A 15,675-nucleotide genomic window follows, 5' to 3' on the forward strand; every position below is an offset into this window, starting at 1 on the left:
TTCTCGTCTCTCTCCTCTCTCCTCCTGTCACTTCCTGCAGGTGTTTCTGGCTCTGGAGCTGTGGAGTCTGGATCTGTGGTTGCGGGTCACCTGCTGCCCCCGTGTTCCTGCTCGACACCCTCTGCTGCAACAACTATTGTTGCTAGTCTTATTGTTATTATTGTTATTATAATCATTAACAGTATGATGGTTACCATTAACACTATTATAAATATCTGTACCATTTTTCATTTGGTCTATAGCAGCATTACCTTCACTGTGTGTACCTCTGTGTGTATATTGTGTAGGCTGCCTCTGTATATTGTGTGGAATGGAAACCAATGGAACCCCCTCCAAACTGGAAACCAGTGTGGAATGGAAAACAGTGGAAACCAGTCTGCACTGGAAACCAGTGGAAACCAGTGTGGAGTGGAAACCAATCTACACTGGAAACCAGTGTGGAATGGAAACCAATGGAACCCTCTCCAAACTGGACGGTCTGCACTGGAAACCAGTGGAAACCAATCTACACTGGAAACCAGTGTGGAATGGAAAACAGTGGAAACCAGTCTGCACTGGAAACCAGTGTGGAATGGAAACCAGTGGAAACCAGTCTGCACTGGAAACCAGTGTGGAATGGAAACCAATGTGGAATGGAAACCAGTGGAAACCAGTGTGGAATGGAAACCAGTGGAAACCAGTCTACACTGGAAACCAGTGTGGAATGGAAACCAGTGGAAACCAGTCTACACTGGAAACCACTGTAGAATGGAAACCAATGGAACCCGCTCCAAACTGGACAGTCTGCACTGGAAACCAGTCTACACTGGAAACCAATGGAACCCGCTCCAAACTGGACAGTCTGCACTGGAAACCAGTGAGAACCAGTCTACACTGGAAACCAGTGAGGAATGGAAACCAGTGGAACCCGCTCCAAACTGGACAGTCTGCACTGGAAACCAGTGGAAACCAATCTACACTGGAAACCAGTGTTGAATGGAAACCAATCTACACTGGAAACCAGTGTTGAATGGAAACCAGTCTACACTGGAAACCACTAAACCACTATAGAATGGAAACCAATGGAACCCGCTCCAAACTGGACAGTCTGCACTAGAAACCAGTGAGAACCAGTCTACACTGGAAACCAGTGAGAACCAGTCTACACTGGAAACCAGTGAGGAATGGAAACCAGTGGAACCCACTCCAAACTGGACAGTCTGCACTGGAAACCAGTGGAAACCAATCTACACTGGAAACCAGTGTGGAATGGAAACCAATGGAACCCCCTCCAAACTGGAAACCAGTGTGGAATGGAAAACAGTGGAATCCAGTGTGGAATGGAAAACAGTGGAATCCAGTGTGGAATGGAAAACAGTGGAAACCAGTCTGCACTGGAAACCAGTGGAAACCAGTGTGGAGTGGAAACCAATCTACACTGGAAACCAGTGTGGAATGGAAACCAATGGAACCCCCTCCAAACTGGAAACCAGTGTGGAATGGAAAACAGTGGAAACCAGTCTGCACTGGAAACCAGTGGAAACCAGTGTGGAGTGGAAACCAATCTACACTGGAAACCAGTGTGGAATGGAAACCAATGGAACCCTCTCCAAACTGGACGGTCTGCACTGGAAACCAGTGGAAACCAATCTACACTGGAAACCAGTGTGGGATGGAAACCAATCTACACTGGAAACCAGTGTGGAATGGAAACCAATGGACCCCCCTCCAAACTGGACGGTCTGCACTGGAAACCAGTGGAAACCAATCTACACTGGAAACCAGTGTGGAATGGAAACCAGTCTGCACTGGAAACCAGTGTGGAATGGAAAACAGTGGAAACCAGTCTGCACTGGAAACCAGTGTGGAATGGAAAACAGTGGAAACCAGTCTGCACTGGAAACCAGTGTGGAATGGAAACCAATGTGGAATGGAAAACAGTGGAAACCAGTCTACACTGGAAACCAGTGTGGAATGGAAACCAGTAGAAACCAGTCTACACTGGAAACCAGTGTGGAATGGAAACCAGTGGAACCCACTCCAAACTGGACAGTCTGCACTGGAAACCAGTCTACACTGGAAACCACTAAACCACTATAGAATGGAAACCAATGGAACCCGCTCCAAACTGGACAGTCTGCACTGGAAACCAGTGGAAACCAATCTACACTGGAAACCAGTGTTGAATGGAAACCAGTCTGCACTGGAAACCAGTGTGGAATGGAAAACAGTGGAAACCAGTCTGCACTGGAAACCAGTTTGGAATGGAAACCAGTGGAAACCAGTCTGCACTGGAAACCAGTGTGGAATGGAAACCAGTGTGGAATGGAAACCAGTTGAAACCAGTGTGGAATGGAAACCAGTGGAAACCAGTCTGCACTGGAAACCAGTGTGGAATGGAAACCAATGGAACCCGCTCCAAACTGGACAGTCTGCACTGGAAACCAGTCTACACTGGAAACCAATGGAACCCGCTCCAAACTGGACAGTCTGCACTAGAAACCAGTGAGAACCAGTCTACACTGGAAACCAGTGAGGAATGGAAACCAGTGGAACCCACTCCAAACTGGACAGTCTGCACTGGAAACCAGTGGAAACCAGTCTACACTGGAAACCAGTGTGGAATGGAAACCAATGGAAACCCCTCCAAAATGGACGGTCTGCACTGGAAACCAGTGGAAACCAATCTACACTGGAAACCAGTGTGGAATGGAAACCAGTCTACACTGGAAACCACTAAACCACTATAGAATGGAAACCAATGGAACCCGCTCCAAACTGGACAGTCTGCACTGGAAACCAGTGGAAACCAATCTACACTGGAAACCAGTGTTAAATGGAAACCAGTCTGCACTGGAAACCAGTGTGGAATGGAAAACAGTGGAAACCAGTCTGCACTGGAAACCAGTGTGGAATGGAAAACAGTGGAAACCAGTGTGGAATGGAAAACACTGGAAACCAGTGTTGAATGGAAACCAGTCTGCACTGGAAACCAGTGTGGAATGGAAAACAGTGGAAACCAGTCTGCACTGGAAACCAGTGTGGAATGGAAAACAGTGGAAACCAGTCTGCACTGGAAACCAGTGTGGAATGGAAAACAGTGGAAACCAGTCTACACTGGAAACCAGTGTGGAATGGAAACCAGTAGAAACCAGTCTGCACTGGAAACCAGTGTGGAATGGAAACCAGTGGAACCCACTCCAAACTGGACAGTCTGCACTGGAAACCAGTCTACACTGGAAACCACTAAACCACTATAGAATGGAAACCAATGGAACCCGCTCCAAACTGGACAGTCTGCACTGGAAACCAGTGGAAACCAATCAACACTGGAAACCAGTGTTGAATGGAAACCAGTCTGCACTGGAAACCAGTGTGGAATGGAAAACAGTGGAAACCAGTCTGCACTGGAAACCAGTGTGGAATGGAAAACAGTGGAAACCAGTGTGCACTGGAAACCAGTGTGGAATGGAAACCAATGTGGAATGGAAAACAGTGGAAACCAGTGTGGAATGGAAACCAGTGGAAACCAGTCTACACTGGAAACCAGTGTGGAATGGAAACCAGTAGAAACCAGTCTGCACTGGAAACCAGTGTGGAATGGAAACCAGTGGAACCCACTCCAAACTGGACAGTCTGCACTGGAAACCAGTCTACACTGGAAACCAATGGAACCCGCTCCAAACTGGACAGTCTGCACTAGAAACCAGTGAGAACCAGTCTACACTGGAAACCAGTGAGGAATGGAAACCAGTGGAACCCACTCCAAACTGGACAGTCTGCACTGGAAACCAGTGGAAACCAGTCTACACTGGAAACCAGTGTGGAATGGAAACCAATGGAACCCCCTCCAAAATGGACGGTCTGCACTGGAAACCAGTGGAAACCAATCTACACTGGAAACCAGTGTGGAATGGAAACCAGTAGAAACCAGTCTGCACTGGAAACCAGTGTGGAATGGAAACCAGTGGAACCCACTCCAAACTGGACAGTCTGCACTGGAAACCAGTGGAAACCAATCTACACTGGAAACCAGTGTTAAATGGAAACCAGTCTGCACTGGAAACCAGTGTGGAATGGAAAACAGTGGAAACCAGTCTGCACTGGAAACCAGTGTGGAATGGAAAACAGTGGAAACCAGTCTGCACTGGAAACCAGTGTGGAATGTAAACCAGTGGAAACCAGTCTACACTGGAAACCAGTGTGGAATGGAAACCAGTAGAAACCAGTCTGCACTGGAAACCAGTGTGGAATGGAAACCAGTGGAACCCACTCCAAACTGGACAGTCTGCACTGGAAACCAGTCTACACTGGAAACCAGTGGAACCCACTCCAAACTGGACAGTCTGCACTGGAAACCAGTGGAAACCAGTCTACACTGGAAACCAGTGTGGAACGGAAACCAGTGGAATCCAGTGTGGAATGGAAAACAGTGGAAACCAGTGTGGAATGGAAACCAATGGAACCCGCTCCAAACTGGATAGTCTGCACTGGAAACCAGTCTACACTGGAAACCAATGGAACCCGCTCCAAACTGGACAGTCTGCACTAGAAACCAGTGAGAACCAGTCTACACTGGAAACCAGTGTGGAATGGAAACTAATAGAACCCGCTCCAAACTGGATAGTCTGCACTGGAAACCAGTGGAAACCAGTCTGCACTGGAAACCAGTGTGGAATGGAAACCAATGGAACCCGCTCCAAACTGGACAGTCTGCACTGGACACCAGTCTACACAGAAAACCAGTGGAACCCAGTCTGCCCTGGAAACCAGTGGAACCCAGTGTGGAATGAAAAACAGTGGAAACCAGTGTGGAATGGAAACCAGTGGAAACCAGTCTGCACTGGAAACCAGTCTGCACTGGAAACCAGTGTAGAATGGAAACCAGTGGAAGTCCACATTTAGTGCGGGACAGTGATGGTGCAGTGGATAAGACACATGCATTTGGTTTAAGAGACCTGGGTTTGACAGCTAAATGAGTAAATGTAATCAGATGAGTAAATAAATGATCATGTTCAACAGATCTATACAAAGCTTTATTGACCCTGAACTTGTTTGATCATACAACACTTTATTTCCTCAGATTGAATCATTCTTCTGACTTCACAGTTTATTTCTTTACATTCTGACCAACATCTTATCCGTTTTATTTTTCTTTCTTCACTGACGAGACATTGTTTCAGACGAACTGTGAGTCGCTGAGCAGATCAATAAATGGATAAAACAGAGTTATTGATGATCAGTTTCAGGCTCTACAGAGGCAGACAGGAAACCAGCAGTGAAGACGAGTTTAAACACATTTCACCTTCAGCTCAATCTCATAAGATCTTTCTTTCCTGTTTAGTTTGCAGGCAGCTGATCAGCAGGCTGATTAACATCTAAAATGTGGCTTGGATTGTCTCTGATTCAGAGTCAAAGAAATAAAGTGAAACAACAGAACTAATCAGTACAATTATTACTGATTAATACCCTAATTAGTTTCTTAATTAATCAATAAGTAAATAAAACACTAAAAAAAAACAGTTAAAAGAGTCAGCGGGAACGCGCCTTTCTTTAAATTAATTGTTATTTGACACTGCTGGTAGAGGAAATAATGCAGCACGAGACAGACCTTCCTCTGATCAATCAATCAAACTTATTGAGTAATGCTGCAACAGATCAATAGGTCAACGCTGTGGAGCAAAGGATGAAGTCGTCACTTTGGACTCTGAGAGACGGGTTTTAGATAAGATACATATTGTCCCACTGAAGGATAATCAATAGTCAGACTTACAGCCATGAGCTTCTGTTTTAAACAATTAATATATTAGATAAAAACAACCGATAACTTGCACCCGTATCGATCGATCAGTTCAATTTCACTTTATTTCTCCGATTTCATTCATGAAATGTTTGAATCTCCTCGTGTCTCAGAGGATCAAAAGTCTGAAGAAAGATAAGAAAGATTGCCGTATGTTTGTGTCTGTCTGGATCAATAACCTGATTATTACCTCTCCTCCGTCTGGATCAATAACCTGATTATTACCTCCGTCTGGATCAATAACCTGATTATTTCCTCCGTCTGGATCAATAACCTGATTATTACCTCCGTCTGGATCAATAACCTGATTATTACCTCTCCTCTGTCTGGATCAATAACCTGATTATTACCTCTCCTCTGTCTGGATCAATAACCTGATTATTACCTCTCCTCTGTCTGGATCAATAACCTGATTATTACCTCTGTCTGGATCAATAACCTGATTATTACCTCTCCTCTGTCTGGATCAATAACCTGATTATTACCTCTCCTCTGTCTGGATCAATAACCTGATTATTACCTCTCCTCTGTCTGGATCAATAACCTGATTATTACCTCCGTCTGGATCAATAACCTGATTATTACCTCTCCTCTGTCTGGATCAATAACCTGATTATTACCTCTCCTCTGTCTGGATCAATAACCTGATTATTACCTCTGTCTGGATCAATAACCTGATTATTACCTCTCCTCCGTCTGGATCAATAACCTGATTATTACCTCTCCTCCGTCTGGATCAATAACCTGATTATTACCTCTGTCTGGATCAATAACCTGATTATTACCTCTGTCTGGATCAATAACCTGATTATTACCTCTGTCTGGATCAATAACCTGATTATTACCTCTGTCTGGATCAATAACCTGATTATTACCTCCGTCTGGATCAATAACCTGATTATTACCTCCGTCTGGATCAATAACCTGATTATTACCTCCGTCTGGATCAATAACCTGATTATTACCTCTCCTCTGTCTGGATCAATAACCTGATTATTACCTCTCCTCCGTCTGGATCAATAACCTGATTATTACCTCTGTCTGGATCAATAACCTGATTATTACCTCTCCTCCGTCTGGATCAATAACCTGATTATTACCTCTCCTCCGTCTGGATCAATAACCTGATTATTACCTCTGTCTGGATCAATAACCTGATTATTACCTCTGTCTGGATCAATAACCTGATTATTACCTCTGTCTGGATCAATAACCTGATTATTACCTCTGTCTGGATCAATAACCTGATTATTACCTCCGTCTGGATCAATAACCTGATTATTACCTCTCCTCTGTCTGGATCAATAACCTGATTATTACCTCTCCTCTGTCTGGATCAATAACCTGATTATTACCTCTGTCTGGATCAATAACCTGATTATTACCTCTGTCTGGATCAATAACCTGATTATTACCTCTCCTCCGTCTGGATCAATAACCTGATTATTACCTCTCCTCTGTCTGGATCAATAACCTGATTATTACCTCTGTCTGGATCAATAACCTGATTATTACCTCTGTCTGGATCAATAACCTGATTATTACCTCCGTCTGGATCAATAACCTGATTATTACCTCTCAGTAGAATATATAAATCTTCTGTATTTACACACACAGACATTCAGAAGCTGCTTCTCGTTGGCATCACATCATTCAGAGAAACACAAACTAAAAACTACAGTTAGCCTACAAAACGTCCAGGAAGTCTCTTATTTTGAAGTGACAAGAGGAAGTGATGTCAGAGGGTGGAGATCAGTGCGGCTCAGGCTGCTGAGGGAGAGACTGTCCGCCATGTTGTCCTCCACGTCTCCTGAGTGCACGCAAGGTCACCTGATCACTCTTAAAGTCATCTGAGCATCATCAAGGTCACCTGATCGCTCTTAAAGTCATCTGAGCATCATCAATGTCACCTGAGCGTCATCAAGGTCACCTGATCGCTCTTAAAGTCATCTGAGCATCATCAAGGTCACCTGAGCGACATCAAGGTCGCCTGAACGTTCTTAAAGTCATCTGAGCATCATCAAGGTCACCTGAGCGTCATCAAGGTCACCTGATCGCTCTTAAAGTCATCTGAGCGTCATCAAGGTCACCTGAGCGTCATCAAGGTCACCTGATCGCTCTTAAAGTCATCTGAGCGTCATCAAGGTCACCTGAGCGTCATCAAGGTCACCTGATCGCTCTTAAAGTCATCTGAGCATCATCAAGGTCACCTGAGCGTCATCAAGGTCACCTGATCGCTCTTAAAGTCATCTGAGCATCATCAAGGTCACCTGAGCGACATCAAGGTCGCCTGATCGCTCTTAAAGTCATCTGAGCGTCATCAAGGTCACCTGATCGCTCTTAAAGTCATCTGAGCGTCATCAAGGTCACCTGAGCGTCATCAAGGTCACCTGATCGCTCTTAAAGTCATCTGAGCGTCATCAACGTCACCTGAGCGTCATCAAGGTCACCTGAGCGTCATCAAGGTCACCTGATCGCTCTTAAAGTCATCTGAGCGTCATCAAGGTCACCTGAGCGTCATCAAGGTCACCTGATCGCTCTTAAAGTCATCTGAGCGTCATCAAGGTCACCTGAGTGCCCTTACAGTCATCTGAGCGCCCACCTGAGTCTTAGATCAGAGACAGAAAACGCTCACTGAGGGAGTCCCTGCTCTGTCCTGATTGGTCCTCGGGCCTTGTCATAGGCTCGACTCTTTAGGCGGGTAGTCCACGTTGGTTACCATGGTGACAACCGTGACAATGTCCTCCGGCGGCGTGACGCTCGTCTGCCGCTGCATCTGCACGACTCGTTCCTCCACGCAGCCCGCCGACAGCCGAGCTTCAGCCTCGTGATCCCAGCACTCCTCAATGGTCTCACAGAGCAGGGCCAGACCCTGCAGGGACACCGAGACATTCATAACACCGTCAGTACAAGATCTAAAGACTGTCACTCAAACATCCACAACACTAAAACATCCACAACACTACAATATCAACGTCACTCAAACATCAACAACACTACAATATCAACAACACCGTCACTCAAACATCAACAACACTAAAACATCCACAACACTACAATATCAACGTCACTCAAACATCAACAACACCGTCACTCAAACATCCACAACACTACAATATCAACACCATCACTCATACATCAACAACACCGTCACTCAAACATCCACAGCACTACAATATCAACACCGTCACTCAAACATCAACAACACTAAAACATCCACAACACTACAATATCAACGTCACTCAAACATCAACAACACTAAAACATCCACAACACTACAATATCAACGTCACTCAAACATCAACAACACCGTAACTCAAACATCCACAGCACTACAATATCAACACCGTCACTCAAACATCAACAACACTAAAACATCCACAACTCTACAATATCAACAACGTCACTCAAACATCCACAGCACTACAATATCAACACCGTCACTCAAACATCAACAACACTAAAACATCCACAACTCTACAATATCAACAACGTCACTCAAACATCCACAACACCGTCACTCAAACATCCACAACACCGTCACTCATACATCCACAACACTACAATATCAACAACACAACACCGTCACTCAAACATCATCAACATCCACAACACTAAAACATCCACAACACTACAATATCAACGTCACTCATACATCCACAACACTACAATATCAACACCGTCACTCATACATCAACAACACCGTAACTCAAACATCCACAACACTACAATATCAACACCGTCACTCATACATCAACAACACCGTCACTCATACATCATCAACACTGTCACTCAAACATCCACAGCACTACAATATCAACACCGTCACTCAAACATCATCAACACCGTCACTCAAACATCATCAACACCATCACTCAAACATCCACAACACTACAATATCAACGTCACTCATATCAACAACACCGTAACTCAAACATCATCAACACCATCACTCAAACATCCACAACACTAAAACATCCACAACACTACAATATCAACGTCACTCAAACATCCACAACACTGTCACTCAAACATCAACAACACTAAAACATCCACAACTCTACAATATCAACAACGTCACTAAAACATCATTAACACCATCACTCATACATCCACAACACTAAAACATCCACAACACTACAATATCAACGTCACTCAAACATCCACAACACAGTCACTCAAACATCCACAGCACTACAATATCAACACCGTCACTCAAAAATCAACAACACTAAACATCCACAACTCTACAATATCAACAACGTCACTAAAACATCAACAACACCGTCACTCAAACATCCACAACACCGTCACTCAAACATCCACAGCACTACAATATCAACAACACAACACCGTCACTCAAACATCATCAACATCCACAACACTAAAACATCCACAACACTACAATATCAACGTCACTCATACATCCACAACACTACAATATCAACACCGTCACTCATACATCAACAACACCGTAACTCAAACATCCACAACACTACAATATCAACACCGTCACTCATACATCAACAACACCGTCACTCATACATCATCAACACTGTCACTCAAACATCCACAGCACTACAATATCAACACCGTCACTCAAACATCATCAACACCGTCACTCAAACATCATCAACACCATCACTCAAACATCCACAACACTACAATATCAACGTCACTCATACATCAACAACACCGTAACTCAAACATCATCAACACCATCACTCAAACATCCACAACACTAAACATCCACAACACTACAATATCAACGTCACTCAAACATCCACAACACTGTCACTCAAACATCAACAACACTAAAACATCCACAACTCTACAATATCAACAACGTCACTAAAACATCATTAACACCATCACTCATACATCCACAACACTAAAACATCCACAACACTACAATATCAACGTCACTCAAACATCCACAACACCGTCACTCAAACATCAACAACACTAAAACATCCACAACTCTACAATATCAACAACGTCACTAAAACATCATTAACACCATCACTCATACATCCACAACACTAAAACATCCACAACACTACAATATCAACGTCACTCAAACATCCACAACACCGTCACTCAAACATCAACAACACTAAAACATCCACAACACTACAATATCAACGTCACTCATACATCAACAACACCGTAACTCAAACATCATCAACACCATCACTCAAACATCCACAACACTGTCACTCATACATCAACAACACTAAAACATCCACAACTCTACAATATCAACGTAACTCATACATCAACAACACCGTAACTCAAACATCATCAACACCATCACTCAAACATCCACAACACTAAAACATCCACAACTCTACAATATCAACGTAACTCATACATCAACACCGTAACTCAAACATCATCAACACCATCACTCAAACATCAACAACACTAAAACATCCACAACTCTACAATATCAACAACGTCACTAAAACATCAACAACACCGTCACTCAAACATCCACAGCACTACAATATCAACACCATCACTCATACATCAACAACACCGTCACTCATACATCCACAGCACTACAATATCAACACCATCACTCAAACATCAACAACACTAAAACATCCACAACACTACAATATCAACGTCACTCAAACATCCACAACACTGTCACTCATACATCAACAACACTAAAACATCCACAACACTACAATATCAACATCACTCAAACATCCACAGCACTACAATATCAACACCGTCACTCAAAAATCAACAACACTAAAACATCCACAACTCTACAATATCAACAACGTCACTAAAACATCAACAACACCGTCACTCAAACATCCACAGCACTACAATATCAACACCGTCACTCAAAAATCAACAACACTAAAACATCCACAACTCTACAATATCAACAACGTCACTAAAACATCAACAACACCGTCACTCAAACATCCACAACACCGTCACTCAAACATCCACAACACCGTCACTCAAACATCCACAACACCGTCACTCAAACATCCACAGCACTACAATATCAACAACACAACACCGTCACTCAAACATCATCAACATCCACAACACTAAAACATCCACAACACTACAATATCAACGTCACTCAAACATCCACAGCACTACAATATCAACACCGTCACTCAAACATCATCAACATCCACAACACTAAAACATCCACAACACTACAATATCAACGTCACTCAAACATCAACAACACCGTAACTCAAACATCCACAGCACTACAATATCAACACCGTCACTCATACATCCACAACACCACAATATCAACACCGTCACTCAAACATCATCAACACCGTCACTCAAACATCATCAACACCGTCACTCAAACATCATCAACACCGTCACTCATACATCATCAACACCGTCACTCATACATCATCAACACCGTCACTCATACATCATCAACACCGTCACTCATACATCAACAACACCGTCACTCAAACATCAACAACACTAAAACATCCACAACTCTACAATATCAACAACGTCACTAAAACATCAACAACACCGTCACTCAAACATCCACAACACCGTCACTCAAACATCCACAACACTAAAACATCCACAACACTACAATATCAACGTCACTCAAACATCCACAACACCGTAACTCAAACATCCACAGCACTACAATATCAACAACACAACACCGTCACTCAAACATCATCAACACCGTCACTCATACATCAACAACACCGTCACTCATACATCAACAACACCGTCACTCAAACATCCACAGCACTACAATATCAACAACACAACACCGTCACTCAAACATCATCAACACCGTCACTCAAACATCATCAACACCGTCAATCAAAGATCATCAACACCGTCACTCATACATCAACAACACCGTCACTCAAACATCCACAGCACTAAAACATCCACAACACTACAATATCAACAACGTCACTAAAACATCCACAACACCATCACTCATACATCAACAACACCGTCACTCAAACATCCACAGCACTACAATATCAACAACACAACACCGTCACTCAAACATCATCAACACCGTCACTCAAACATCATCAACACCGTCACTCATACATCAACAACACCGTAACTCAAACATCCACAGCACTACAATATCAACACCGTCACTCAAACATCAACAACACTAAAACATCCACAACTCTAAAATATCAACGTCACTAAAACATCAACAACACCGTCACTCATACATCCACAACACCGTCACTCATACATCCACAACACTAAAACATCCACAACTCTACAATATCAACAACGTCACTAAAACATCATTAACACCATCACTCATACATCAACACCGTCACTCATACATCAACAACACCGTCACTCATACATCCACAACACCGTCACTCAAACATCCACAACACTAAAACATCCACAACTCTACAATATCAACACCGTCACTAAAACATCCACAACACCATCACTCATACATCCACAACACTACAATATCAACACCGTCACTCATACATCAACAACACCGTCACTCATACATCCACAAAACTACAATATCAACAACACAACACCGTCACTCATACATCCACAACACCGTCACTCATACATCCACAACACCACAATATCAACAACACCGTCACTCAAACATCCACAACACTAACACAGCCACAACACTACAATATCAACAACACCGTCACTCATACATCCACAACACCGTCACTCATACATCCACAACACTACAATATCAACAACACCGACACTCATACATCCACAAAACCGACACTCATACATCCACAAAACTACAATATCAACAACACAACACCGTCACTCATACATCCACAACACCGTCACTCATACATCCAAAACACCACAATATCAACAACACCGTCACTCAAACATCCACAACACTAACACAGCCACAACACTACAATATCAACAACACCGTCACTCATACATCCACAACACCGTCACTCATACATCCACAACACCACAATATCAACAACACCGTCACTCAAACAACGTCACTAAAACATCAACAACACCGTCACTCAAACATCCACAACACTAACACAGCCACAACACTACAATATCAACAACACCGTCACTCATACATCCACAACACTACAATATCAACACCGTCACTCATACATCCACAACACCGTCACTCATACATCCACAACACCACAATATCAACAACACCGTCATTCAAACATCCACAACACTACAATATCAACAACACCGTCACTCATACATCCACAACACCGTCACTCATACATCCACAACACTACAATATCAACACCGTCACTCATACATCCACAACACCGTCACTCATACATCCACAACACCACAATATCAACAACACCGTCATTCAAACATCCACAACACTACAATATCAACAACACCGTCACTCATACATCCACAACACCGTCACTCATACATCCACAACACCACAATATCAACAACACCGTCATTCAAACATCCACAACACTACAATATCAACAACACCGTCACTCATACATCCACAACACCGTCACTCATACATCCACAACACCGTCACTCATACATCCACAACACCGTCACTCATACATCCACAACACCGTCACTCATACATCCACAACACTGTCACTCAAACATCCACAACACCGTCACTCAAACATCCACAACACCACAATATCAACAACACCGTCACTCATACATCCACAACACCGTCACTCATACATCCACAACACTAAAACATCCACAACACTACAATATCAACGTCACTCATACATCAACAACACCGTAACTCAAACATCATCAACACCATCACTCAAACATCCACAACACTGTCACTCATACATCAACAACACTAACACAGCCACAACACTACAATATCAACACCGTCACTCATACATCCACAACACCACAATATCAACACCGTCACTCATACATCCACAACACCGTCACTCATACATCCACAACACCACAATATCAACAACACCGTCACTCATACATCCAAAACACCACAATATCAACAACAAGGTCACTCAAACATCCACAACACTAACACAGCCACAACACTACAATATCAACAACACCGTCACTCATACATCCACAACACTACAATATCAACACCGTCACACATACATCCACAACACCGTCACTCATACATCCACAACACCACAATATCAACAACACCGTCATTCAAACATCCACAACACTACAATATCAACAACACCGTCACTCATACATCCACAACACCGTCACTCATACATCCACAACACTACAATATCAACACCGTCACTCATACATCCACAACACCACAATATCTACAACACCGTCACTCATACATCCACAACACCGTCACTCATACATCCACAACACCGTCACTCATACATCCACAACACCGTCACTCATACATCAACAACACTAAAACATCCACAACACTACAATATCAACGTCACTCAAACATCCACAACACTGTCACTCATACATCAACAACACTAAAACATCCACAACACTACAATATCAACGTCACTCAAACATCAACAACACCGTAACGCAAACATCCACAGCACTACAATATCAACAACGTCACTCAAACATCAACAACACTAAAACATCCACAACTCTACAATATCAACGTCACTAAAACATCAACAACACCGTCACTCAAACATCCACAGCACTACAATATCAACACCGTCACTCAAACATCAACAACACTAAAACATCCACAACTCTACAATATCAACACCGTCACTCAAACATCCACAACACCGTCACTCAAACATCCACAGCACTACAATATCAACAACACAACACCGTCACTCAAACATCATCAACATCCACAACACTAAAACATCCACAACACTGTCACTCATACATCAACAACACCGTAACTCAAACATCCACAGCACTACAATATC

At 43.2% G+C, this 15,675-nt stretch overlaps 1 protein-coding gene across 50 annotated transcripts in view; it reads right to left on the reverse strand.

Moving 5' to 3' along the window:
• Positions 1-4,996: 4,996 nt before the first annotated feature.
• Positions 4,997-15,675, reverse strand: part of acvr2aa (activin A receptor type 2Aa) — a 40,330-nt gene continuing 29,651 nt past the window's right edge. The window contains exons 11-13 of one of the 50 annotated variants that reach the window (XR_005444601.1): positions 7,230-8,651; positions 7,035-7,164; positions 4,997-6,884 (exon numbers count right to left, since the gene is read on the reverse strand). Coding sequence is in view for 1 of the 50 variants with exons in the window: in XM_038719958.1 (XP_038575886.1) it covers positions 8,457-8,651 (195 nt within the window). In the remaining 49 variants the exon portion in view is untranslated. Of the gene's footprint in view, positions 8,652-15,675 lie in introns of all 50 variants that reach the window. The other 49 variants (XR_005444606.1, XR_005444600.1, XR_005444604.1 and 46 more) reach the window with 49 other exon arrangements.

This window comes from Micropterus salmoides, unplaced genomic scaffold (genome assembly GCF_014851395.1).
Source record: "Micropterus salmoides isolate LMB-PRFRI ecotype aquatic unplaced genomic scaffold, ASM1485139v1 Ms_hic_scaffold_15, whole genome shotgun sequence".
Taxonomy (NCBI): domain Eukaryota; kingdom Metazoa; phylum Chordata; class Actinopteri; order Centrarchiformes; family Centrarchidae; genus Micropterus; species Micropterus salmoides.